The sequence below is a fragment of the Anomaloglossus baeobatrachus genome, chromosome 4 (genome assembly GCF_048569485.1).
Source record: "Anomaloglossus baeobatrachus isolate aAnoBae1 chromosome 4, aAnoBae1.hap1, whole genome shotgun sequence".
Classification (NCBI taxonomy): domain Eukaryota; kingdom Metazoa; phylum Chordata; class Amphibia; order Anura; family Aromobatidae; genus Anomaloglossus; species Anomaloglossus baeobatrachus.
In genome coordinates, this window is record NC_134356.1 from 86,507,139 (window position 1) to 86,534,116 (window position 26,978).

The following is a 26,978-nucleotide window of genomic DNA, read 5'->3' on the forward strand; positions in this document are numbered from 1 at the left end:
GGTCAGACATCCATGCATAGCTCCACAGATTTTAGTCAGCAGTAGCTGCTGACTATTTCGGATGGAAGAAAAGAGGGCCCATATAGGGCCCCCAGCATGCTCCCTTCTCACCCGTTGATGGTGTTGTAAGGTTGAGGTACCTATTGCTGGTACGGAGGCTGGAGCCCACATGCTGCTTTCCTTCCACATCCCCCTGAGGGGCTCTGAGGAAGTGGGATCCTGCCGGCCTCAAAGCTCTGACGCCGGGCTCCATCCACAGACCCATTTGAACCTGCTGGATACGGAGCTGGAGTACCGTTCAGGGACATGGCCCTGCACCATTACAGGTACTCTGTGTCCCCGGACACACAGACACAGCACACTCCAGACTTGCTGGGTGTGCTAGTGCGCCGGGGACAGTAAAGGGTTACAGTCACTGCAGCTTTGCTGAGTGACTTTGTGTATTGGGAACTACCGCGCCGGACGCTCCGGGAGCGGCGGCGCGGCTGGGACTTGTAGTTCGCCGGGGACTGGGCGCCGACCGCGCTTTTACGGCGGCGGCGCTTATAAATCCAGTCCCCGGCTTCTGCGGCCTAGTGCCGCTTCGTTCCCGCCCCCTCCCTGTCACTCAGGGAAGGGGACAGGCGCTGAGCAATCAGCAGCGCCGAGGGCTGGAGCCTTTTTTACATGCTCCAGCCCTCTCACTGCACACTGTCGGACGCCGGATTCCCGCTCTGACTTGGGGCACGCCCACGGCCCGCCCCTCCTCACACGAGCTGGGGAAGACGCCGGCAGCCATTACCGCAGTCCGAGCTCGGACTTTCGGCAAACAGGCAGGACTATGGCGAACATACACCCGCTTATAGGCGGGCGGTAAGCGGCACACATAGTGCTGACCCCAATATATACTGCAGTGTGTACATGGGTATTTTAACTGCATAGGTCGCTATATGCCCGCTTGGAGAGCGACACATCAGCAGCAGGAAAGCAGGTGTGCTAAGGCACAGGCTTTCTATGCTGCTTGTATTACACGTACTGAAGTGTTCATTTGTATTTATGCTTGTATGCTATACATTGCACTGTACAGTCGCTAGTCTTAGCTATATTCTCCTGGAATGGCTAGACTACAGCAGCAGAAAACCAAGGGTGCTGGGGCACAGGTTTTTCTTTTTCGCTCCTAATTGGGAGACCCAGACAATTGGGTGTATAGCTATTGCCTCCGGAGGCCACACAAAGTATTACACTTAAAAGTGTAAGGCCCCTCCCCTTCTGGCTATACACCCCCAGTGGGATCACTGGCTCACCAGTTTTGTGCTTTGTGCGAAGGAGGCAACACATCCACGCATAGCTCCACTGTTTAGTCAGCAGCAGCTGCTGACTATGTCGGATGGAAGAAAAGAGGGCCCATACAGGGCTCCCAGCATGCTCCCTTCTCACCCCACTTCATGTCGGAGGTGTTTGTTAAGGTTGAGGTACCCATTGCGGGTACGGAGGCTGGAGCCCACATGCTGCTTCCTTCCCCATCCCTTTTTACAGGGCTCTGGGTGAAGTGGGATTCTATCGGTCTCCAGGCACAGAGACCGTGCTCCATCCACAGCCCCTGGTATCTGCTGGACATGGAGCGGAGTATCTTCAGGGACATGGCCCTGCTACATGGAGGTACTCGGTGTCCCTGTGGGGACCGCGCAGACACACGGCAGCACTGCTGGGTGTGTTAGTGCGCCAGGGACAGCGGCGCTGTCCGCACTAGTGCCATCGCACACCACAGCATTGCTGGGTGTGTTAGTGTATTGGGTGACTACCGCGCTAACCGCCGCTGCCGTTTTTATTGAAGGCGCCGCTGGGATTTGTGGTGCGCCGGGGACTTCCGCGCCGGCCAGCACTGATATGCCGGCCGCGCTTATTAACTCGAGTCCCCGGCTTCTGGGCCTAGTCTCCCTTCGTTACCGCCCACAGGCCTGACAGTCAGGGTAGGGGCGTGACGCTGCATAGCACAGCAGCGCTGAGAGCTGGAGTATGTTTTGCATACTCCACCCCTCTCACTGTGTGCACTGTGAAACCGGATTCCCGCACTTTCTCAGGCACGCCCACGGCTTCCTTCTCTATACAGGACGCCGGCAGCCATTAGTGTCAGTTTCTGTACGATACAGAGACAAGTGTGGAAGACCCTGGCATTCTGATAGTCACACAATCGCTGTAACAGGCGTTAAGCAGCACCTGTGGTGCTAACCCCACTAGTGCAGAAGTGCACTTATAGATATGCTTGTACTATATACATTGCACTGTTTGGTCGCACGTTGTATATACCCTCCTGGATTGTGCGGAGGAGTTATCAGCATATTCTCTGTGTAAAACAAAGGTGCAGAACCACATGTTTTTTCTATGCAGCCGGTACAGCATGTACGGCTATACGGCCGGCAGGTTACATAGACCCCCATTGTATCCAACTCAGCCGGAGTCTCTGCTAATGGCCAGAGGATGAGGACGGTGTCTGCAGTATTTACTGACAGATTTTCTGAGACTATGGCTATGATACTAGAAGCCTAGCAGTCCGGACATGTCTCTCACAACATGGGCACTGTTGAATCATTGATCCATGGCCCCCCTCAGTGTGAACAACTAACAGCTCCGGGAATGTCACATGCATCCCAGAGTCACGGCTCTGCACAGACGTCAGTCCCAGACAGCCTAAGCGGGCTCACTATGAGCGGCCCTCGGTTTCATCAGGGTCCTAGCAGAAGGACTCTCTGTGTACTGAGGCGGAAGTAGCGGCTCAGGATTCTGATCCTGAGACCGCTCTCAATCTGGATACACCTAATGGTGACGCCATAGTGAATAATCTTATAGCGTCCATCAATAGAATGTTGGTTATTTCTCACCCAGCTCCTCCAGTGGAGGAGTCAGCTTCACGTATTTTTCTGGACCACTCTGCCTTCAGAGAGGCAGTCCAGGAACACCACACTTATCCAGATATGCGCTTCTCCAAACGGCTTAGGATACACGTTATCCCTGCCCCCTGACGTGGTCAAGGACTGGACCCAGTGTCCCAAGCGGCATCCTCCAATCTCCAGGCTTGTAGCTAGATCCATAGTTGCAGTGGGAGATGGAGCTGCACTTAAAGATGCCACTGACAGACAGATGGATCTCTGGTCTAAATCCATCTATGAGGCTGTCGGCGCACCGTTGGCTCCAGCATTCTCACCCTTGGGGCATTCCAAGCTATTTCAGCTTGTCTTACACAGATTGACACGGTTACACGTACATCTGTGCCGCAGGTGGCATCCTTAACCTCTCAAATGTCTGCATTTGTTTCTTACGCGATTCAGGTTGCCCTAGACTCTGCGAACCGTGCGGCAGTAGCCTCCGCTACTCCGTGTTTTTAAGCAGAGCCTGGTCTGCTCGTTAAGTGAATGGAAGGCAGATTCTGCTTCCAAAAAAAAAAAAAAAAAAAAAAAAAAAAGGATGCTTAACCAGTTGCCTTTTTCTGCTGACCGACTGTTTGGTGAGCGTTTGGATGTAACCATTAAACAGTCCAGGGGTAAGGATTCATCCTTTCCTCAGCCCGGACACAACAAACCCCAACAGAGCAGGAGGCAGTCGGGGTTTCGGTCTTTTCGAGGCTCGGGCAGGTCCCATTTTTCCTCGTCCAATGTGGACTCAAAAGGATCAGAGGAGCTCAGATTCTTGGCGGGCTCAGTCACGCCCAAAAAAGAGACAGTCTGAAAACCCGCTTCCAAGGCGGCTTCCTCATGACTTGCGGCCTCCTCTCTCCGCATCCTCGGTCGGTAGCAGGCTCTCCCGCCTTGGCGATATTTAGCTGCCATAGGTCAATGACCGTTGGGTGTGAGACATTCTGTCTCACGGGTACAGGATAGAGCTCACTTCTCGTCCTCCAACTCGATTCTTCAGAACTTCTCCACCTCCCGGCCGAGCCGCTGCTCTTCTGCAAACAGGGTGCACTCTATAGGCAGAAAGAGTGATGACCCCCGTTCCTCTTCAGGAACAAGGTCACGGTTTTTACCCCAAATTATTTGCGGTGCCTATAAGAACGGGCCGTTCCGTCCCGTTCTGGATCTAAAACTGCTCAGCAAGCTCGTGGACACCAGGCGGTTCCGGATGGAATCCCTCCGCCATGTCATCGCCTCAATGTCCCAAGGAGATTTCCTAGCATCATTAGGCATCAAGGATGCTTATCCACACGTGCCGATTGATCCAGAGCACTAGCGTTTCTACGCTTCGTTATAGGAGACGAACACCTTCTGTTCGTAGCTCTACCTTCCGGCTAGCGACAGTCCCACTGGTCTTCGCCAAGGTCAGGGCAGCAGTAGTCACAGTCCTGCACTCTCAGGGTCACTCTGTGATCCCATATTTAGACGATCTACTTGTCAAGGCACTCTCTTAGGAAACATGCCAACACTGCCCGAACGTTGCGCTGGAGACGCTCTAGAGTTTTGGGTGGATCATCAACTTTTTAAAGTCAGATCCGACTCCGACCCTATCGCTAACATATCTAGGCATAGAGTTTCATACTCTCTCAGCGATAGTGACGCTTCCGCTAGACAAACAGCATTCACTACGGGCTGCAATCTCTTCTTTAAGAACCAGTCGCACACATTAAGACGCCTCATGCACTTCCTACGTAACATGGTAGCAATGGAGGCAGTTCTTCTCGCGCAGTTTCATCTGCGTCCACTACAATGTGACATTCTCCGCCAATGGGACGGGGAGTCGACCTCCCTCAACAGAGTCGTCTTTCTTTCTCAGGCGGCCAAGGAATCTCTACGGTGGTGGCTTCTTCCCACCTCATGGTCAAAAAAGAAGGTCCTTCCTATCCCCATCCTGGGCGATAGTTACGACAGACGCGAGTCTATCAGGGTGGGGAGCAGTTTTTCTCCACCACAGCGCTCAGGGTACGGGGACTCAGCAAGAGTCCACCCTTCAGATCAATGTTCTTGAACACAGAGCAGTGTATCTTGCCCTGCAAACCTTCCAACAGCAGCTGGAAAGCAAGCAAATCCGACTTCAGTCGGACAACTCCACAGCGGTGGCATACATCAACCGCCAAGGAAGAACGCGCAACCGGCAAGCCTTCCAGGAAGTCCGGCAGGTTCTGATGTGGGTGGAAGACACGGCATCCACCATATCCACAGTTCACATCCCAGGCGTGGAAAACTAGGAAGCTGACTTCCTAAGTCGCCGGGGTGTGGCCGAAAGGGTATGGTCTCTTCACCCGGACGGGTTTCAGGAGATCTGGCGCCGCTGACAGAGGCCGGACGTCGATCTAATGGCGTCACGGCACAACAACAATGTGCCAGCTTCATGGCACGGTTTCACAATCATCGAGCTCTGGCGGCAGACGCCTTAGTTCAGCATTGGTCGCAGTTCCAGCTACCTTATGTGCCACCTCTGGCATTGTTGCCCAGAGTGCTGCGTTAGATCAGGACCGACTGCGGCCGCGCCATCCTCGTCGCTACAGATTGGCCGAGGATGTTGTGGTTCCCGGTTCTGTGGTGCCTCACGGTAGGCTAACCGAGGGCACTACCAGACCAATCAGACTGGCTGTCTCAAGGGCCATTCTTCCATTTGAATTCTACGGCCCTCAACCTGATGGTGTGGCTTTGAGTCCTGGAACCTAGTGTCGTCAGGATTACCTCAGGACGTGGTTGCCACCATGAGACAGGCTAGCATACCAATGTCCGCCAAGATTGACCACAGGACGTGGAAGATATTCTTATCTCGGTGCTCGGCGCAGGGTGTTTCTCCCTGGCCGGTTGCATCGTCTATGTTTCCTTCCTTCCTGCAATCTAGGTTGGAAAAAGGGTTGTCGCTCAGTTCCCTTTAGGGACAAGTCTCAGCGCTATCTGTATTTTTTCAGAAACGACTTCCTCAGGTACGCACGTTCCTACTGGGAGTTTGTCTTCTCAGCACTCCGTACAGGCGGCCGTTAGAGCCCTGGGATCTGAACAAGGTTCTAATTGCTCTCCAGATGCCGCCTTTCGAGCCTTTGAAAGAGGTCTCCCTTCCCGCTTTTCTCGGGAAGTGGCCTTCTAGTAACGGTCTCGTCTCTTAGGAGAGTTTCCGAGCTAGCAACGCTCTCATACAAATCTCCCTTCCTGGTCCTTCACCAGGACAGGGTAGTTCTGCGTCCGATTCCGGAATTTCTCCCTAAGGTGGTATCCCACTTTCATATCAATCAGGATATCACCTCACCTTCTTGGTGTCCTCGTCCAGTCCATCAATTTCAGAAGGATTTGCATCTGTTGGTTCTGGTGAGAGCACTCAGGTTCTACTTCCCGCATGGCGCTCCTGCGCCACCCGGATGCACTCTTTGTCCTTGTCGCTGGTCGGCGTAAACAGTCGCAAGCTTCTGAATCCACCCTGGCTCGGGGGATCGAGGAACCAATTCTTGAAACCTACAGTTCTACTGGGCTTCTGGTTCTCTCAAGGCTGAAGGCCCATTCTACCAGAACCGTGGGTGCATCCTAGGCATTACGGCACCAGGCTACGGCTCAGCAGGTGTGTCAGGCACCTACCTGATTGAGTCTGCATACTTTTACCAAGCATTTTCAGGTGCATACCTACGCTTCGGCAGACGCCAGCCTAGGTAGATAAGTCCTTCAGGCGGCGATTGCCCACCTGTAGGAAAGGGCTGTTTGACGGCCCTATCACGAGGTATTCTTTTACCCACCCAGGGACTGCTTTTGGACGTCCCAATTGTCTGGGTCTCCCAATTAGGAGCGAAAAAGAAGAAGGGAATTTTGTTTACTTACCGTAAATTCCTTTTCTTCTAGCTCCAATTGGGAGACCCAGCACCCGCCCTGTTTTCTCGGGGTTTTTCTGTTTTTTCGGGTACACATGTTGTTCATGTGGTATGGTTCAGTTCTCCGATGTTTCCTCGGATTGAATTGGTCTTTAAACCAGTTATTGGCTTTCCTCCTTCTTGCTTTGGCACTAAAACTGGTGAGCCAGTGATCCCACTGGGGGTGTATAGCCAGAAGGGGAGGGGCCTTACACTTTTAAGTGTAATACTTTGTGTGGCCTCCGGAGGCAATAGCTATACACCCAATTGTCTGGGTCTCCCAATTGGAGCTAGAAGAAAAGGAATTTACGGTAAGTAAACAAAATTCCCTTCTTTTCTATGCTGCTTGTATTGCATGGGCTGCAGTGTGCATTTGTACTTGTGCTTGTATGCTATACATCGCACTGTATGGTCACTCTTCTGGGCTATATTCCCCTAGATGACTTGTCTACAGCAGCAGAAGAGCAGGGGTGCCAGGGCATAGGCTTCTATGCTGCTTGTATTGCTTGTGCTGCAGTGTTCATTTGTACTTTATGCTTGTATGCTATACATTGCACTGTACGGTCACCATTCTTGGCTATATACTTCTAGATGGCTAGTCGGCAGCGGCAAAAAAAAAAAAAAAAAAAGCAACACAGATTTTCAGTGCTGTTTTTACTACATGGGATGCTATTCATGACACCGTCCCATTGTGTGCATGCTCCCCTGTAGCACTTCGTCTGCCGGGGTCTCTAGCACTTCGTCTGCCGGGGTCTCTACTAGTCGTGGCCAAAGAAACCACATGTCAACCCTGTCCAAGGACAGGGACGGAGTTGCAGTTTCGACAGATATATTGTCATAAGATAGAGACTTGCAGTCCAGACAGGCCATGGGCAATCTTCCTGACCAACCTCATTTGGAACGGGGGGGTCCCAGGAGGACTCTCTGTATGATAAGGCAGCTCTCCAGGACTTTGATCCTGACATCGCTCTCAATCCGGATACACCGGATGGTAACGCCATACGGAATGATCCTATAGCGTCCATCAATGGAAGGTTGGATCTTTCTCCCTCAGCTCCCCCAGTGGAGGAGTCAGCTTCACAGCAGGAGAAGTCCCTTTTCAGTATCTCAAACGGATATTGAGTATTTTTCTGGCCACGCTGACTTCAGAGAAGCAGTCCAGAAACACCACGCTTACCAGATAAGCGTTTTCTCCAAACGTTTTTTTAAAGATACACGTTATCCCTTTTCCCCTGACGTGGTCAAGCGCTGGACCCAGGGTCCAAAGGTGGATTCTCCAATCTCCAGGCTTGCGTCTAGAGACATAGTTGCACTGGAGATGGGGCTTCACTTAAAGATGCCATTCACAGACAGATGGACTCTGGTTGAAATCTGTCTAGGAGGCTATCGGCGTGTCGGTTGCTCCGGCATTCACAGCCGTATAGGCAACCTAACCTGTTCAGCTGTTCTTGCGCAGCTGGCCTTGAGCACATGTACATCTGTACCGCAGAGGCGTCCGTAACCCCGCAATGTCTGCACTGCGACTTACCCTATTAATGCTGTCCTAAAAGTACAGTCGAGGTTTCGGTCCTTCCCAAGATCGGGCAGGTCCCAATTGTCCTCGTGCAAAAGGGCTACAAAACCTCAGACGGGCTCAGATTCCGGCCGGGCTCAATCACGCCCAAGGAAGGCAGCCGGAGGAACCGCTACCAAGGCGGTCTCCTCATGACTCTCAGCTCTCTCTCTCTCTCTCTCTCTCTCTCCGCATCCGCGGTTGATGGCAGACTCCCCCGCCTTTGGCGACATTTAGCTGCCACAGGTCACAGACCGGTGGGTGACGGACTTTGTGCTCTCGTGCACAGGACAGTGTTCTGTTCTCGTCCTCCGACTCCATTCTTCAGAACGGCCCCACCTCTCCACCGAGCAGATGCCCTGCTGCAGGCGGTGGACGCTCTAAGAGCAGAAGGAGTGGTGATCCCTGTCCCCCCTCAGGAACGAGGGCGAGGGTTTGTACTCCAATCTCTTTGTGGCTCCAAAACAGGACGGCTCCTTCCGTCCTGTTCTGGACCTAAAACTGCTCAACAATCATGTGCACGCCAGGCGGTTCCGGATGGAATCCCTCCGATCCGTCATTACCTCAATGTCTCGAGGAGACTTCCTTGCCTCAACAGACATCAAAGATGCCTATCTCCACGTGCCAATTGCTACGGAGCACCAACGTTTTCTACGTTTTGTGATAGGAGACGACCATCTTCAGTTCGTAGCTCTGCCATTCGGTCTGGCGACAGCCCCACGGGTGTTCACCAAGGTCATGGCAGCAGTGGTAGCAGTCTTGCACTCTCAGGGACACTCGGTGATCCCTTACTTGGACGATCTACTCGTCAAAGCACCCTCCCTCGAGGCATGCCAACGCAGCCTGAATGTTACGCTGGAGACTCTCCAGACTTTCGGGTGGATCATCAATTTGGCAAGGTCAAATCTGTCACCGACTCAATCACTAACGTATCTCGGCATGGAGTTTCACACTCTATCAGCGATAGTGAAGCTTCCGCTGAACAAGCAGCGTTCACTGCAGACAGAGGTGCAGTCTCTCCTTCAAGGCCAGTCGCACCCCTTAAGGCGCCTCATGCACTTCCTAGGGAAGATGGTGGCAGCCATGGAGGCAGTTCCCTTTGCGCAGTTTCATCTGCGCCAACTTCAATGGGACATTCTCCGCCAATGGGACGGGCAGTCAACCTCCCTGGACAGGAAAGTCTCCCTTTCCCAGACGGCCAAGGACTCTCTGCAATGGTGGCGTATTTCCACCTCATTGTCACAGTGAAGATCCTTCCTACCCCCATCCTGGGCAGTAGTCACGACAGATACGAGTCTGTCAGGGTGGGGAGCAGTTTGTCTCCGCCACAGGGCTCAGGGGACGTGGACTCAGCAGGAGTCCACCCTTCAGATCAATGTTCTGGAAATCAGGGCAGGGTATCTTGCCCTACTAGCTTTCCAGCAGTGGCTAGAAAGAGAGCAGATCCGAATCCAGTCGGACAACTCCACAGTGGTGGCATACATCAACCACCAAGGAGAGACGCGCAGTCGGCAAGCCTTCCAGGAAGTCCGGCGAATCCTCATGTGGGTGGAGGACACAGCATCCACCATATCCGCAGTTCACATCCCGGGCGTAGAAAAATGGGAAGCAGACTTCCTCAGTCGCCAGGGTATGGACGCAGGGGAATGGTCCCTTCACCCGGACGTGTTTCAGGAAATCTGTCGCCGCTGGGGGGTGCCGGACGTCGACCTAATGGCGTCTCGGCACAACAACAAGGTCCCGGCATTTATGGCACGATCGCGCGATCACAGAGCTCTGGCGGCAGACGCCTTAGTGCAAGATTGGTCGCAGTTCCGGCTCCCATATGTGTTTCCACCTCTGGCAATCTTGCCCAGAGTACTGCGCAAAAAATCAGATCCGATTGCAGCCGCGTCATACTCGTCGCCCCAGACTGGCCGAGGAGATCGTGGTACCCGGGTCTGTGGCATCTCACGGTCGGCCGACCGTGGTCACTACCAGGCCGGCCAGACTTACTGTCCCAAGGGCCGTTTTTCCATCGGAATTCTGCGGCCCTGAACCTGACTGTGTGGCCATTGAGTCCTGGATCCTAGCGTCTTCAGGATTATCCCAAGGGGTCGTTGCCACCATGAAACAGGCTAGGAAGTCCACCTCTGCTAAGATCTACCACAGAACGTGGAAGATTTTCTTAACCTGGTGCTCGGCTCAGGGAGGGTCTCCCTGGCCATTTGCATTGCCTACTTTTCTTTCCTTCCTGCAATCGGGGTTAGAAAAGGGCTTGTCGCTCGGCTCCCTTAAGGGGCAAGTCTCGGCACTATCCGTGTTCTTTCAGAAGCGTCTAGCACGTCTTTCTAAGGTGCGCACGTTCCTACAGGGGCTCTGTCATATCGTACCCCCGTACAAGCGGCCGTTAGATCCATGGGATCTCAACAGGGTACTAGTTGCTCTCCAGAAGCCGCCTTTCGAGCCTCTGAAGGAAGTTCCATTTTCTCGCCTGTCACAGAAGGTGGCGTTTCTCGTTGCGATCACATCGCTTCGGCGAGTGTCTGAGCTGGCAGCTCTGTCATCCAAGGCTCCCTTCCTGGTGTTCCACCAGGACAAGGTAGTGCTGCGCCCCATTCCGGAGTTTCTCCCTAAGGTCGTATCCTCATTTCATCTTAATCAGGATATATCCTTGCCTTCCTTTTGTCCTCATCCGGTTCACCGGTATGGAAAGGACTTACGTTTGTTAGATCTGGTGAGAGCACTCAGAATCTACATTTCCCGCACGGCGCCCATGCGCCGTTCCGATGCATTTTTTGTCCTTGTCGCTGGTCCGCGCAAGGGGTTGCAGGCTTCTAAAGCCACCCTGGCTCGATGGATCAAAGAACCAATTCTAGAGGCCTACCGTTCTGCGGGGCTTCCGGTTCCTTCAGGGCTAAAAGCCCACTCGCCTAGAGCCGTGGGTGCGTCCTGGGCATTACGACACCAGGCTTCGGCTCAACAAGTGTGCCAGGCAGCTACCTGGTCCAGTCTGCACACTTTCACCAAGCATTATCAGGTGCATACCTATGCTTCGGCGGACGCCAGCTTAGGTAGAAGAGTCCTGCAGGCGGCAGTGACACCCCGTAGGGGAGGGCTGTTTTGCAGCTCTAACATGCGGTATTTCTTTACCCACCCAGGGACAGCTTTTGGACGTCCCAATCGTCTGGGTCTCCCAATAGAGCGCTGAAGAAGAAGGGAATTTTGTTACTTACCGTAAATTCCTTTTCTTCTAGCTCTTATTGGGAGACCCAGCACCCGCCCTGTTGTCCTTCGGGATGTTTTTGTTGTTTGCGGGTACACATGTTGTTCATGTTGAACGGTTTTTCAGTTCTCCGATGTTACTCGGAGTTAATTTGTTTAAACCAGTTATTGGCTTTCCTCCTTCTTGCTTTGGCACTAAAACTGGAGAACCCGTGATACCACGGGGGGGTATAGCCAGAAGGGGAGGGGCCTTGCACTTTTTAGTGTAGTGCTTTGTGTGGCCTCTGGAGGCAGTAGCTATACCCCAATCGTCTGGGTCTCCCAATAAGAGCTAGAAGAAAAGGAATTTACGGTAAGTAACAAAATTCCCTTCGTTGATGTTGTCAATAATAGCAGGCTCCCAGAGCTTTGATCTGGCTACCACAAATGACTAATGTGGCCTCTAAATTGAATTCCAGCAAATAGAATCAGGAGTTGAACAAAACTATAATTTTGGGGGGTTTTTTTTGGTTTTTTTTTTTTTTTTTAAAGCTTAAAGCTATTCTATAAGAAATAAATGAGTTTAAGCAAATCCTGTGTTCATCAGTGGCCACTGGAGGGCCCTGTTCTATGGAGGAGGAAGCGATCAAGTGTTACAGAAGCCTGTGTAACATCACACATGCGGGTCTGCGCCTGGTCTACGTTCTTTAATTTACTTTCTAGACTTCTGTTCTAAAACAAATATCTTAAACTCTCTTGCAGGATCTCGCAAGACTTGAGGACATTGAACGTAAACTCCTGGAGACTCAAACAAACTTAGAAGAAGCTCTTCAAAAAGTTACTGAGCTCGAACTGCAGCTGTAAGTTGTCTGAGTCTGTGTGTGTTGTGTGTGGTGTTTTTTTTTTTTTTTGTTTTTTTTTTTCCGTTCTTCCTCCTGTGTAGTTTAGGGGGAGAACTTTTCTCCTTGCGGAGACTGACAAACCAATCTGTCAGTGGTGAGGAGACTTACCGTATTTTTCGGACTATAAAACGCACTCTTTCTTTGTCGCTCCATTGGGAGACCCAGACAATTGGGTGTATAGCTTCTGCCTCCGGAGGCCACACAAAGTATTACACTCAAAAGTGTAACCCCTCCCCTCTGCCTATACACCCCCCCGTGCATCACAGGCTCCTCAGTTTTATGCTTTGTGTGGAAGGAGGCACACATCCACTCACACATCTCCATTTTAGTCAGCAGCAGCTGCTGATTTTATCGGTTGGAAGAAAAGAGGGCCCCCACGGGGCCCCCGGCATGCTCCCTTCTCACCCCACTAAGTCGGCGGTGCTGTTAAGGTTGAGGTACCCATTGCGGGTACGACGGCCGGAGCCTCATGCCGTGTTTCCTTCTCCATCCCTGAGGGCTCTGGTAGAAGTGGGATCCGAAGCGGTCATCCAGGTTCTGGGACCGTGCTCCCTCCGCAGCCCCTGAGGGAATCTGCTGGACAGGAGCTTATCTATCTTCAGGGACAGGGCCCTGCATCCACGAGGTACTCTGTGTCCCCATGGGGACTGTGTATGGAGCGCCTGGTTTCCAGACGCCGCATCTGACTGCTGAATAGTGAAGACCGGGGACTACCGCGCCTGCTTGTCGGCCGCGGTATTAAATTTAGTCCCCGGCTTCATCGCGGCCTAGTGGAAAAACTCCCGCCCCCAGGCCTGTCTATCAGAGATAGGGGCGGGATAGCCGACCTGACGTCGGATGTGAGGGCCGGGGCATCCTGTATGCTCCCTCCCCCCTCACTGATCACTGTGGGGACCCCAGATTCCCGCACTTTTCATAACGCCGCCCATGGCTTCACTCCTCCCCTGAGAGCTCCGGCAGCCATCTTTAGGACATTCTGCCGGTGGAGCATCACAGAGAACAGCTCTGCAGCTCTGGGAGACCAAGGCAGGGAATCTGGAGCACACACACCCCGCTTTTTAGCGGTCGGTAAGCCGCACCGGTCACTCGGTGTTGGTCCCCTCCGGTGCCGGTATAGATACGTATATTTATACTTATTTCTGTTCGGCCGGGGTATACCCTTTTTTCTATATACCCTCAGTGATCACGCTCCTGGGACACAACAGCATGTCGACCACAAGGAGCAAGGGCACTAAAGCACAGGGGTTTTTTGCGACATGTACCTCTTGTAGGGCCATGTTACCTGCGGGTTCCACCTACCCTCACTGTGAGCAATGCTCGGCCCCTGGTAGGCTTGCTCAGCCGGAGCCTCGGTCACTAGTGGGCCCCTCGGCTCAGGCAGACCCCCCCTGCTTCCACTGTCCAGGTGGCAGCGACAGAGTTTGCAGTTTTTGCTGAAAAGCTCTGAGTCACTCTCACAATCCATGGCTCAGTCTATGGACAAATGGTCTGCCAAGTTGCTGGAAGCCCTGCAGTCCAGACCGGTCCTTACTCAGGCCCCGGACCCTGTTAGATCGGCGCCTCCAGGTCCCTCTCGGTACGCCGACCGGTGGGCCCTAAGTCTCACGTGGAGGACTCCTCCACGGACCACAGTCCCAGACCAGCTAAGCGGGCTCGCTTGGAATCTTCCCCGACTTCTTCACGCTGCTCGGGTTCCCAGCTTGAGGACTCTCTGGAGGACGAGGCGGAGGTTGCAGCTCAGGGCTCGGACCCTGATGTTGCTCTCAATCTTGATACACCTGAAGGGGACGCCTTAGTAAATGATCTTATCTCGTCCATCAATCAGGTGTTGGATCTATCTCCCCCGCCTCCTCCTGTAGAGGAGTCTGCCTCTCAGCAGGAGAAACACCAGTTTCGGTTTCCCAAACGTACACGGAGTGCATTTTTTGATCACTCTAACTTCAGAGATGCTGTCCAGAAGCCCAGAGCGGTTCCGGACAAGCGCTTTACTAAGCGCCTTACTGACACACGTTACCCCTTCCCCGCTGACGTAGTTAAGGGTTGGGCTCAATGTCCTAAGGTGGATCCCCCAGTCTCCAGATTGGCGGCTAGATCTGTGGTTTCGGTTGCAGATGGCTCATCACTAAAAGATGCCACTGACAGGCAGATAGAACTCCTGGTGAAATCCATCTATGAGGCCACGGGCGCGTCCTTTGCCCCGGCTTTTGCAGCCGTGTGGGCACTCCAAGCTATCTCAGCTTGTCTGGCTGAGATTAATGCGGTCACACGTACGTCTGCCCCGCAGGTTTCATCTTTAACCTCTCAGGCGTCGGCGTTTTCTTCCTACGCCATGAACGCAGTCCTAGACTCTGCTAGCCGTACAGCGGTGGCATCCGCTAATTCTGTTGCAGTCCGCAGGGCCATGTGGCTGCGCAAATGGAAGGCAGACTCTGCTTCCAAGAGGTTCTTAACCGGTTTGCCGTTTTCTGGCGAGAGATTGTTTGGCGAACGATTGGATGAGATTATTAAGGAATCCAAGGGAAAGGACTCCTCCTTACCCCAGTCCAAACCTAAGAGACCTCAGCAACGAAAAATACAATCGAGGTTTCGGTCCTTTCATCCCTCCGCCAAGCCACAGTCCTCTTCGTCCAATAGACAGGACAAAGGCCAGAGGAACTCCTACGCGTGGCGGTCTAAGTCACGCCCCCAAAAGGCCGCCGGAGGCACCACCTCCAAGGCGGCCTCCTCATGACTCACTGCATCCCCGAACCGCATCCTCGGTCGGTGGCAGGCTCTCCCGCTTTCGCGACGCCTGGTGGCCACATGTTCAAGACCGATGGGTGAGAGACATCCTGTCTCACGGTTACAGGATAGAGTTCAGCTCTCGTCCTCCGACTCGTTTTTTCAGAACATCCCCGCGCGAGCAGACGCACTTTTTCAAGCAGTGGACGCTCTGAAAAAAGGAGTCGTGACCCCCGTTCCCACTCAGGAACAGGGTCGCGGTTTTTACTCCAACTTATTCGTGGTACCAAAGAAGGACGGATCATTCCGTCCCGTTCTGGACCTCAAATTGCTCAACAAACACGTGAGCACCAGACGATTCCGGATGGAATCTCTCCGCTCGGTCATCGCCTCGATGTCACAAGGAGACTTCCTTGCATCGATCGACATCAAGGATGCTTATCTCCATGTGCCGATCGCACCAGAACATCAACGCTTTTTGCGTTTCGCCATCGGGGACAAACACCTTCAGTTCGTGGCATTGCCCTTCGGCCTGGCGACAGCCCCACGGGTTTTCACCAAAGTCATGGCATCCGTTGTGGCGGTCCTGCATTCTCAGGGCCACTCGGTGATTCCCTACTTAGACGATCTCCTAGTCAGGGCACCGTCTCGGGCGGCGTGTCAACACAGCCTTACCGTCGCTCTGGAGACCCTCCAGCAGTTCGGGTGGCTCATCAACTTCCCAAAATCCAAGTTGACACCGACCCAATCTCTGACCTATCTAGGGATGGAGTTTCATACACAGTCAGCGGTAGTCAAGCTACCACTAGACAAACAGCTGTCAATGCAGGCAGGGGTGCAATCTCTGATTCAGACTCAGTCACACCCCTTGAGACGCCTCTTGCACTTCCTGGGCAAGATGGTGGCAGCGATGGAAGCAGTGCCCTTCGCGCAATTCCATCTGCGTCCGCTCCAGTGGGACATTCTCCACAAATGGGACAGGAGGTCGAACTCTCTCGACAGGAACGTCTCTCTTTCCCCTGCAACGAAGACGTCTCTTCAGTGGTGGCTTCTTCCCACTTCTCTATCACAGGGAAAATCCTTCCTGCCCCCAGCCTGGGCTGTGGTCACCACGGACGCGAGCCTGTCAGGGTGGGGAGCGGTATTCCTCCATCACAGAGCTCAGGGAACCTGGACTCCGATAGAGTCTTCCCTTCAGATCAATGTCCTGGAGATAAGGGCAGTGTATCTGGCCCTATTGGCTTTCCAGCAGTTGCTGGAGGGCAGGCAGATCCGTATCCAGTCGGACAACGCCACTGCCGTCGCATACATCAACCACCAAGGCGGCACGCGGAGTCGTCAAGCCTTCCAAGAAGTCCAGCGAATTCTGCAGTGGGTGGAAGCCACAGCATCCACCATCTCCGCAGTTCACATACCGGGCGTAGAAAACTGGGAAGCAGATTTTCTCAGTCGTCAGGGCATGGATGCGGGGGAATGGTCCCTGCACCCAGAAGTGTTTCGAGAGATCTGCCGCCGCTGGGGAACGCCGGACGTCGATCTCATGGCGTCACTGCACAACAACAAGGTCCCGGCCTTCATGGCACGATCTCAAGATCACAGAGCTCTGGCGGCGGACGCACTAGTTCAGGATTGGTCGCAGTTTCGACTACCTTATGTATTTTCTCCTCTGGCAATGCTGCCCAGAGTACTACGCAAGATCAGGTCCGACTGCCGTCGCGCCATTCTCGTCGCCCCAGACTGGCCGAGGCGGTCATGGTACCCGGATCTGTGGCATCTCACGGTGGGTCAGCCGTGGGCGCTGCCAGACCGCCCAGACTTGCTGTCGCAAGGGCCGTTTTTCCATCTGAATTCTGCGGCCCTCAACCTGACTGTGTGGCCATTGAGTCCTGGCTCCTAGCGTCTTCAGGGTTGTCTCAGGATGTCATTGCCACTATGAGACAGGCCAGGAAACCGACGTCCGCCAAGATCTATCACAGGACTTGGCGGATTTTCTTGTCCTGGTGTTCTGATAAGGGTTTTACTCCCTGGCCTTTTGCCTTACCCACTTTTCTTTCCTTTCTTCAATCCGGAATGGATAAGGGGTTGTCACTTAGTTCTCTCAAGGGGCAAGTTTCGGCACTCTCAATATTCTTTCAAAAGCGCCTGGCCAGGCTTCCGCAGGTCCGCACGTTCCTGCAGGGAGTTTGCCACATAGTCCCACCTTACAGGCGCCCGCTTGAACCCTGGGACCTTAACAGGGTGCTAACGGCTCTTCAGAAACCACCTTTTGAGCCGCTGCGGGATGTCTCCTTATCACGTCTTTCGCAGAAAGTGGCATTTCTAGTAGCAGTTACTTCACTCCGTAGAGTGTCGGAGCTTGCAGCACTGTCATGCAAAGCCCCCTTCCTGGTTTTTCACCAGGATAAGGTGGTTCTCCGTCCTGTTCCGGAATTTCTCCCTAAGGTGGTATCGCCTTTTCATCTCAATCAGGATATCACCTTGCCTTCATTTTGCCCTAATCCAATTCACCGCTTTGAAAAGGATTTGCACTCATTAGATCTAGTGAGAGCACTCCGTTTCTACGTGTCTCGCACAGCGCCCCTGCGCCGTTCAGATGCGCTTTTTGTCCTTGTGGCTGGTCAGCGTAAGGGTTCGCAAGCTTCCAGGTCAACCTTGGCTCGGTGGATCAAGGAACCGATTCTTGAAGCTTACCGTTCTTCGGGGCTTCCGATTCCTTCGGGGCTGAAAGCCCATTCTACCAGAGCCGTGGGGGCGTCCTGGGCATTGCGGCACCAGGCAAACGGCTCTACAAGTGTGTCAGGCAGCTACGTGGTCTAGTATGCACACTTTCACAAAGCACTATCAAGTGCATGTCTATGCTTCGGCAGATGCCAGTCTAGGTAGGCAAGTCCTTCAGGCGGCGGTGGCCCACCTGTAAGAGGGAGTCGTGTCGGCTCTTGTTATCGAGGTATTCTTTTACCCACCCAGGGACTGCTTTTGGACGTCCCAATTGTCTGGGTCTCCCAATGGAGCGACAAAGAAGGGAATTTTGTTTACTTACCGTAAATTCCTTTTCTTCTAGCTCCTATTGGGAGACCCAGCACCCGCCCCTGTTCCCTTCGGGCTGTTGTTCTTTTGTGTACACATGTTGTTCATGTTCAATTGTTTCATGGTTTTCAGTTCTCCGAACATCCTTCGGATTGAATTTACCTTAAACCAATTATAAGTTTCCTCCTTCCTGCTTTTGCACCAAAACTGAGGAGCCCGTGATGCACGGGGGGGTGTATAGGCAGAGGGGAGGGGTTACACTTTTGAGTGTAATACTTTGTGTGGCCTCCGGAGGCAGAAGCTATACACCCAATTGTTTGGGTCTCCCAATAGGAGCTAGAAGAAAAGGAATTTACGGTAAGTAAACAAAATTCCCTTCTTCCCCCTTACCCCCACAAATGTTGGGGGGAAAGTGGGGGGGGGGTGCGTCTTATAGTCTGAATGTAGGGCTGTGAGGAATGAGGGTGGAGCGGGTCATCGGGAGCATGAGCAGGCTGTAGCAGTGCCTGCCGTAACCACGTGGGCCCGCTCCTTTCATATGCATCCTCCCACCCATCATCTCTCAGCCCTGAAGCGGGGGATGAACACATAGTTAACAGCCGGTCTGCGTGATCACCCCTGGCAACTACAGCCTGGAGTGATCATGTGTGGCTGTATTCACTGCCCCCCCCCCCGCGCGTCATCAGTGCAGGGGGGGCAGTGAATAAGTATGGTATACTCACCGATCCCTGCAGCATCGCTCCTGTCTGCGGCTGTTGATCAGTGTAAAGAGCGGTGAGCACAACAATGACGTCATCCCTGTGCGCACCGCTAGTCTCCACACACATCGCGAGCCGACAGGGGGACATAGTGATGCTGCAGGGAACGGCTCCACACAGGTCAGCGGCGCTGCTGCTGACACAGGGGAAGATGATCGGTGCTGCATGGAGTGAGGAAAGGTGAGTATAAACGTTTGTTTTGGGTTTTTTTTGTTTTTTTTGTTTTTTTTTTGTTTTTTTTTTTTGTGCCATAGGATGGGGGTATATAGTAGGATGAGGGACATATATACAAGGATGGGGATCATATACAAGGCAGGAGGATAATTACCCGGATGGGGTACCTTAGAGAATTTGGGGACATTATCCCCATAACCGTGTCAGCAGCAGATCCTCACCCCATAAGTGTGTCATGACCACATTTTTTTTTTTTTTGCTTAATTTTATTTTCCTCCTCTAAAACCAGGATGAGTCTTATAGTCCAAAAAATACGGTATATCTGCAATGTTCCTCTGGGATATATTCAAATGGTCTCTTCAGGGAGAAAGGAGATTAGAGGAGAGTCGAGCCACCTATTGGAAGTAGCAATCCTAAGTGTCACTCTTTTAACAAGCCTTTTCATATGACCTAGGATTTATGCCACCTCAATTTGCAGGCACTGTGTTTTGGGATGATTGTCCCTCGTCACTGCAAAGTATCAGGTCTGAACTGGCTTTATGAGAAGCTAAAGTGGGGTGTAAGGGGAGAACCTTTTTTTTTCTTGCCGAGACTGTGTAGTTAATTTGTATTCAAATGCTGAACAAAAATACAGATAAATGTGCATAGCCTCGTAAAGAATTATTTGTAGAGCCAGCTAAATTCATAGTCTTGTTGCATCGCTGACAGGCAACAATGCACAGCTCCAGTGGATGCATCTCTTGAAAAAGGGTTGTCCGTATTTATCACGAAAGTGCGGAGTCACTCTGACTGCAGACTTGTGAATCCTTACAACGCACGCTGTGAGGATTCTCCGCTGCTCGTTGTCATGTGGCCACAGGTATATGCTCTGCATATTCCAGATCACATTTCAACTAGACGTGAGTGGCCTCGCTCATTTCACTTCTATTCAGTGAGGCTGCACACGTCTAGTTGGAATGTGGCCGGGAGTATGCAAATCGCATGCTAGTGGTCATGACTAGTGAATCTTCACAGAACATGGTCTGAGGATCTCAAGTCTGTAGTTATTGAGTAGAGAACCTGGACCCCTCCCCTTTTTAAGATTAAAATGAGAGGCCATTTTTTCACGCCACTTTTCCATTCCTACATTGAGCGTTCAGCCTGGATTACTGCTCAGTGCAGATTTTCTGCAGAAAAGTAGCCAGTAATCACTTTCCGTTTTATAGTATTTGCCGCACTTTCTACACTTGGTATATGTAGTATTTCTACATGTAATGTTTTGTTTCCTTGCACATCAAAAAGCCGTGTTATTTTTTCCTTCACCCAGTGCCAAAACTGAAGAGGAAAGAGGCAAATTGGTAGAAGAGAAAGCGGAGACTGAGAAGAAGCTGGGGGAGACGCTGGAGCAGATGAGGTAAATAGAAGAATTGCTTGAGGAGAAACTACCTCATATTTCTGGCAGACCATCCCTAAGATTATTCATTAGTCAGCACTAGACTCGGTCTACACTGTGACCTGTATTGCACAACACCAACTTCTGAGTTTAGGTTTAGACATGTCACATGTCGTAAGTTAATTGAGGGTTACTTGTGGGGGAAATGTGCAATTAAAAGCTTTTACAACTATCACAACTAGAACACATCACCGCACATGGACTTAGATGTTGCAATTGTCACGGTATGACATCATATCTAATAATGACCTATGTTGTGTAACACGTTACAGCGCGTAGGCGTATTAGATTTCATGTAACGTGACCATGCAATCTCTAATGTACTATGTTGTGCAACATGTCGCCATGTAACCCTGACATTAAAAAGGCTAAGTATGTGCTCTTAAGTGAGAAACGCTCAGGTTGATGTATTGGATGGGCACTGAGGGAGGTGGAAAGTTACAGGCTCACCATAGCAGTGTGTGATGGACACAAAACCTGTAGGATGATGGGTAATTTCAGCTTCCGACTGATTCTGAGCTGTAAGAAGCCAGCGTTAGAATTGGGGTCTCTGCCCCTACATTATTCTTTTCATAGACTTATGAACACTATGGGAATGAGTTAGTGACGGTTTTCCCCTTTTGATACCAATACATAAGAGGTAAATTACTATTCTTGTCACATAAAAATTAAGCATTGATAAAACTGAATAAATTTTGGCTTCTTGGTAGACATTTGGTAAAAGGGCATCTGACTTGTGTACAGGTTGCCACCAATGAATTGCTAAAGGGAACCAGACAGGTCCGATATGGACCCAGAACCATGAGCAGTCCTGGGTGCATATTGCTAATCTCTGCCTAATCGTCCCTATATACACTAGCATAGATAAAGAGAGCTTTAGAAAAGTGTTTCTAAAGATCTTATATCGTATGCTAATAAGCGAGGGGACTAGTCCCAAGGGCATTACTTCCCCTGGCTAGTCGGCTCCATTAGCAAGTTAGTACCCCGTGTGCATGTGCTATCATGCTAATGAATGCACAGCATCAGAGGATGATCTCACTCGCCTCTCCGCCACCATCGCATCTGACACTGGATTTCGGCTCAGTGCACACTACTACCTGGCGTTTGGGTCATGCGCACTACTTCAGTTTGAAGCCAAGATGTGTACACCCAGCTTCATAGTGCGCATGACCCAAACTCCGGGTAGTAGTGTGCACTGAGCCGAAATCCAGCTGCGGAGAGATGAGTGAGATCATCCTCTGATGCTGTGTATTCATTAGCATGTTAGGATGTCCCTGTGGGTGCACTAACATGCAATGGAGCAAACTAGTCAGGGGAAGTAACGCCCTTGGGACTAGTCCCTGCACTCATTAGCATACGATAAAAGATCTTTTGAAATACTTTTTTATAAAGATCTTTTTATCCGTACTAGTGTATACAGGGATGGTTAGGCAGGGATTAGCAATATACACCTAGAATTGCTCGTTGTCCTGGGTGCATATTGGACCTGACAGGTTCCCTTTATTTCAATTTTAGTGTATACAGCAAAAATCTTTTCTGACGCCTCATTGGGGGACACAAGACCATGGCGTTATGCTGCCTATCCATAAGAGGACACTAAGTAGATGCAAAAAGCATTAGCTCCTCCTCTGCAGTATACACCCCTCTGGCCGGGCCAGGCAACTTCAGTTTTAGCTTAGTGTCTGTAGGAGGCACATACTTTCAAGGTTTTGTTATTTTTTTGAGGGTGTCGGTTTCCCTTAGGGACCGATCTCCCAATAGCATAAACGGGCGGGAACGCGGAGTGTTGCCTCCACGTACCCCCTCCTGCGACGCTGGATCCTGGGCTGCCTTTTACTGGACGACTGGTCCCACTGACACCGCTTTTTTTTTTTTTTTTTTTACTTCTAGCTGCCTGGGACAAGAGCCCCTTCTCCCTGGACAAACATCCTTCACCTGACGCCTTCAGTCAGGTATGCACTCCAATAGGGATGAGGGTCGAAGCCACCAGCGAAGGGGAGATTTTTTTTTTTTTTCTCCCAGTGAACTGGCAGGTCCTGACCACAGACGCCAGCCTCGTAGGCTGGGGAGCAGTGTACCGGCACCACACTGCTCAAGGACGTTGGACACCCCAGGAGTCTTCCCTACCCATAAACATCCTGGAAATCCGCGTGTTCTTCCTCGCGCTCAGGGTGTTCTGCCCTCTGCTAGCGGGTCGTCAGATTTGAGTCCAATCGGACAATGCGACAGCTGTAGCCTATATCAATCGGCAGGGGGGCACCCGCAGCAAAGCTGCTTATCCCGAGGCCTACAAGATCCTCAGCTGGGCCGAGTCGACGGGGTCAGTGATATCAGTGGTACACATACCGGGAGTAGAGAACTGGGCAGCAGACTTTCCAAGTCGCCAAGGCATGGCCGCCGGAGAGTGGTCTCTCCACCCAGAAGTGTTCCTACACATCTGCACTCGCTGGGGTACACCAGACGTGGACCTAATGGCCTCAAGGTTGAACGCAAAGGTACCCGCGTTCATAGCCAGGTGACGCGACCCGCAGTCCATCGGCGCGGATGCTCTAGTCTGCTCTTGGCACCACTTCCACCTGCCTTATATACTTCCACCTCTACCCCTGCTGCCGCGGGTAATCAGGAAGATCAAGGCAGAGGGAGTCCCGGTGATACTGATAGCACCGGACTGGCCCAGGCGCGCCTGGTACGCCGAATTAGTACAAATGCTCGCAGACGTACAGTGGCGCCTTCCAGACATCCCAGACTAGGCGTTTCCCATCTAGTTCCCCCGTACAAATGGCCGCTGGAACCATGGCACCTCAATCTCTTTCTGGACGGTCTCCAGAGGTCTCCATTTGAACCTCTCAAGGAATCCTCCCCTGCTCTTCTGTCCTGGAAGGTAACATTCCTGGTGGCAATTACGTCCATCAGACGGGTTTCGGAGCTGGCAGCACTCTCTTGCCGCGAGCCTTTCTGATCTTTCACCAGGACAAAGTGGTTTTTCTTCCAAAGGTTCCTACCCCGTTTCATTTGAACGAGGACATTGTTCTGCCTTCCTTTGTCCACACCCAGTTCATAGGGTGGAAAGGTCTCTGCATTCGTTAGACCTTGTCAGAGCTCTCAGATATTACATATCCAGGACAGCCCCCTTTAGGAAAACGGACTCTTTGTTCTTCATTCCTGAGGGGCCTAAGAAAGGACAGGCAGCTTCAAAGGCAACTCTGGCTCGCTGGATTCGCTCTGCGATCCAGGAAGTCTACCGCTTGCAACTCAAGCCCATTCCTAGTGGGCTGTGGGCTCATTCCACGCGAGCAGTTGGCGCTTTGTGGGCCATTCGGCATCGGGCTTCAGTGGAACAGGTGTGTAAGGCTGCGACCTGGTCTAGCCTACATACGTTTTCAAAGCATTACAGAGTCCATACCCAGGTTTCAGCTGAGGCAAATCTGGGTAGGAAAATTCTGCAAACTGCAGTAGAGCACCTCTCTCAGTAGGCGCTCCAGACTGTCTGGGACTGGTTCCTCGTCCTTGGGTTGTGTTGTCTTTTTCTTTTATTTTTCCCACCCATGGACTGCTTTAGGACGTCCCATGGTCCTGTGTCCCTCAATGAGGCGTCAGAGAAAAACGGATTTTTGTGTACTCACCGTAAAAAATTTTTCTCTTAGCCATCATTGGGGGACACGGCACCCACCCTGTTGCCCTGTTGGGCCTTGGTTCTCTCAGTACCTTATTTGGTTATGACTTTTTTTTTCTCATGTTCCTCCGTTGATACGTTTTTACTATTCCCCCCCCCCCCCCCCAACGTTTGTGTACTAAAACTGAGGTTGCCTGGTCCGGCCAGGGGGTGTATACTGCAGAGGAGGAGCTAATGCTTTTTGCATCTACTTAATGTCGTCCTATGGATAGGCAGCATAACACCCATGGTCCTGTGTCCCCCAATGATGGCTAAGAGAAAACTGTTTTACGGTGAGTACACAAAAATCCGTTTTTTTGTTTGGATGAAACTCATCCGCTTCTGATAAATGAAGTGAATCTCACTATAACTGACGTAATGCAAAAGACTACAGGGCTTTTCTTTAACGTTCCTTTATGGGAGACCCAGACCATGGGTGTATAGCTAGCGACCTCCGGAGGACACACAAAGCACTACACTCAAACGTGTAGCTCCTCCCTCCGGGCTATATACACCCCCTGGATGACAATCTACCCAGTTCAACGCTTTGTGTTCCAGGAGGATCACACACACTTTTATTTCCTCATATTTTTTTCAATTTTATTTTAATGTTTTAAAGATTTGGAAGAAAAGCGGGTCCAGTCTGGACTCCCGGCATGTCCCTTCACGCTCCACTCTGCGGGGTGCTGTTAAGGTTGATTTTAATAAGGCTGGAGCCTTCACATGCCGAGCTCCTTCGCATCCTCTGTCGAGGCTCTGTTTGAAGTGGGAGCCTCCACGGTCCTCTCTGCTTGCAGGAGGCCGGCTCCATCCACAGCCCTGTCTGGTCCCTGCTGGAAGGAGCGTTAACCCCCATTCAGGGACATGGCCCTGCGTCTCAAAGCTAAGTATTGAGACGTTTTTTCAGGGGTCCCGGGTACTTTTATTATGGGGGCAGTATGTGCTTTAGCGTTACTGTTAATTTCGGCCGGTTCTGGGAATTTCCCATGAGAACCGCGCCGACGGTGCCTGCTCGTCGGCCGCACTTTAAAATCTAGGCCCCGGCTTCAGTTTGGGCCTAGTTTCGTTTTTGGCTTCTCCTGCATGTTTTGCATACAGCACCGCCCGGCCAGCAGAGGGGAGGGCACTCCTCTCTAAGGAGATGTCCCCTCCCCTGTCTACCCCTCTGTATCTCTGTGCCCTCTGTTTTTCCCGCTCCTGGGCTTATACACGCCCCCCCTCCTTCTCCCGGCGCCATTTTCTCAGCGTTTTTATCACTGAGAAGCGCTGGATGCTACTGCTGCATACTTTTTGGAAGCTGTCACTTTACAGGGGAGCGGTGAAATCCAGAGGACACACAGAGAACAGGGCTGGTAAGCCACAACCTATGGTTGTGGATTTTTATACACTCAGGCTTTCTACAGGAGTGTGTTTTGGCTGCAGAGCTTCCTCCACAGCAGCATGTCTGTCACTAGGAGCAAGGCTGCAAACATGTATGCTATATGCACTGCTTGCAAGCTAATTCTGCCAGAGCCTAGCACGTACCCACATTGTGATAACTGTGCTAATATGGTTGTGTCTCAGCCTGGAGCCTCCGCAGGGGTCCCTCCGGCTGCTTTGGTTACTTGTGGCTGAACCCCCGGCTTGGGTAGCATCCTTTACACAGGCTCTTTCCAAGTCGTTTGCCGATTCCATGGGGCAGCTGTCTCAGACGCTGCTGTCTATGCATCAGCCTCCCTCTCAGCCCCCCTCTCAGGGTGTCTCTGCTGCTCAGAGCTCTGCAGAGCCCTCAGAGCATGTCCTCGGACCCAGTCCCCCCAAACGGAGACGCACGGACCCTCCTCCTTCCTCGTCCCACGGCTCTGATTCACAAGCCGAGGTGCAGGGCGAGGATGATTCATTTACTGTGGGCTCAGACTCTGCCTCTATGTACCCCATTGACTTGTCTGAGGGCGATGCGGACGTTAGTGACTTGATTGCGTCCATTAACTCCGTACTGAACCTTAACCCACAGGAGTCAGAGGATCAACCCTCTCTGGTAGAGGTACACCAGTTTACCTCTCCTAAGAAGCCTAGGAGTATGTTTTTTAACCACTCCAGCTTTCAGACCACTGTTAACAAGCCAAGGGCCTGTCCTGACAAACGTTTTCCGAAACGTAGTTCAGATGACCGTTTCCCGTTTCCACCGGAGGTGGTTAAGGACTGGGCCCAGTCCCCAAAGGTAGACCCTCCAGTGTCCAGAATCTCAGCCCGCACAGTAGTTGCGGTGGCCGACGGCACTTCTCTTAAGGATCCCACTGACCGCCAGGTTGACCTTCTGGCCAAGTCTGTATTTGAGGCGGCAGGAGCCTCCTTCTCTCCGTCTTTTGCGGCGGTGTGGGCTCTTAAGGCTATCTCTGCCTCTCTGGCGGAGATTCATTCCCTCTCCAGAGACTCTATTCCTGAGATGGATGCTTTAACCGCCCGAGCTTCAGCTTTTGCATCCTACGCCATGTCTGCCGTCCTGGAAGCTTCTCACCGCACGGCAGTGGCCTCCGCTAATTCCCTCGCGATCCGCAGGATCTTGTGGCTTCGAGAGTGGAAAGCGGACGCTTCCTCTAAGAAGTACCTTGCGAGTCTCCCTTTTACTGGGTCACGGCTGTTTGGGGAACAGCTGGATGACATAATTAAGGAGGCTACTGGCGGGAAGAGTACTTCCTTGCCACAAGCTAAACCCAAGAAACCTACCCAGGGCAGGAACCAATCGAGGTTTCGTTCCTTTCGTTCCTCTAACTGGTCATCCTCTAAGCCCACGGTCTCGTCCACTACCGCCAAGGATCG

General features: G+C 52.1%; 1 protein-coding gene across 2 annotated transcripts in view; it reads left to right on the forward strand.

The window, feature by feature from the left end:
• The window catches only part of HMMR (hyaluronan mediated motility receptor), a 160,438-nt gene that overhangs the window by 37,086 nt on the left and 96,374 nt on the right, over window positions 1-26,978 (forward strand). For both annotated transcript variants that reach the window (XM_075344452.1, XM_075344451.1), the window contains exons 11-12: window positions 12,276-12,373; window positions 20,402-20,488. In XM_075344452.1, coding sequence (XP_075200567.1) covers window positions 12,276-12,373; window positions 20,402-20,488 — 185 coding nt within the window. The remainder of the gene's footprint in view (window positions 1-12,275; window positions 12,374-20,401; window positions 20,489-26,978) is intronic.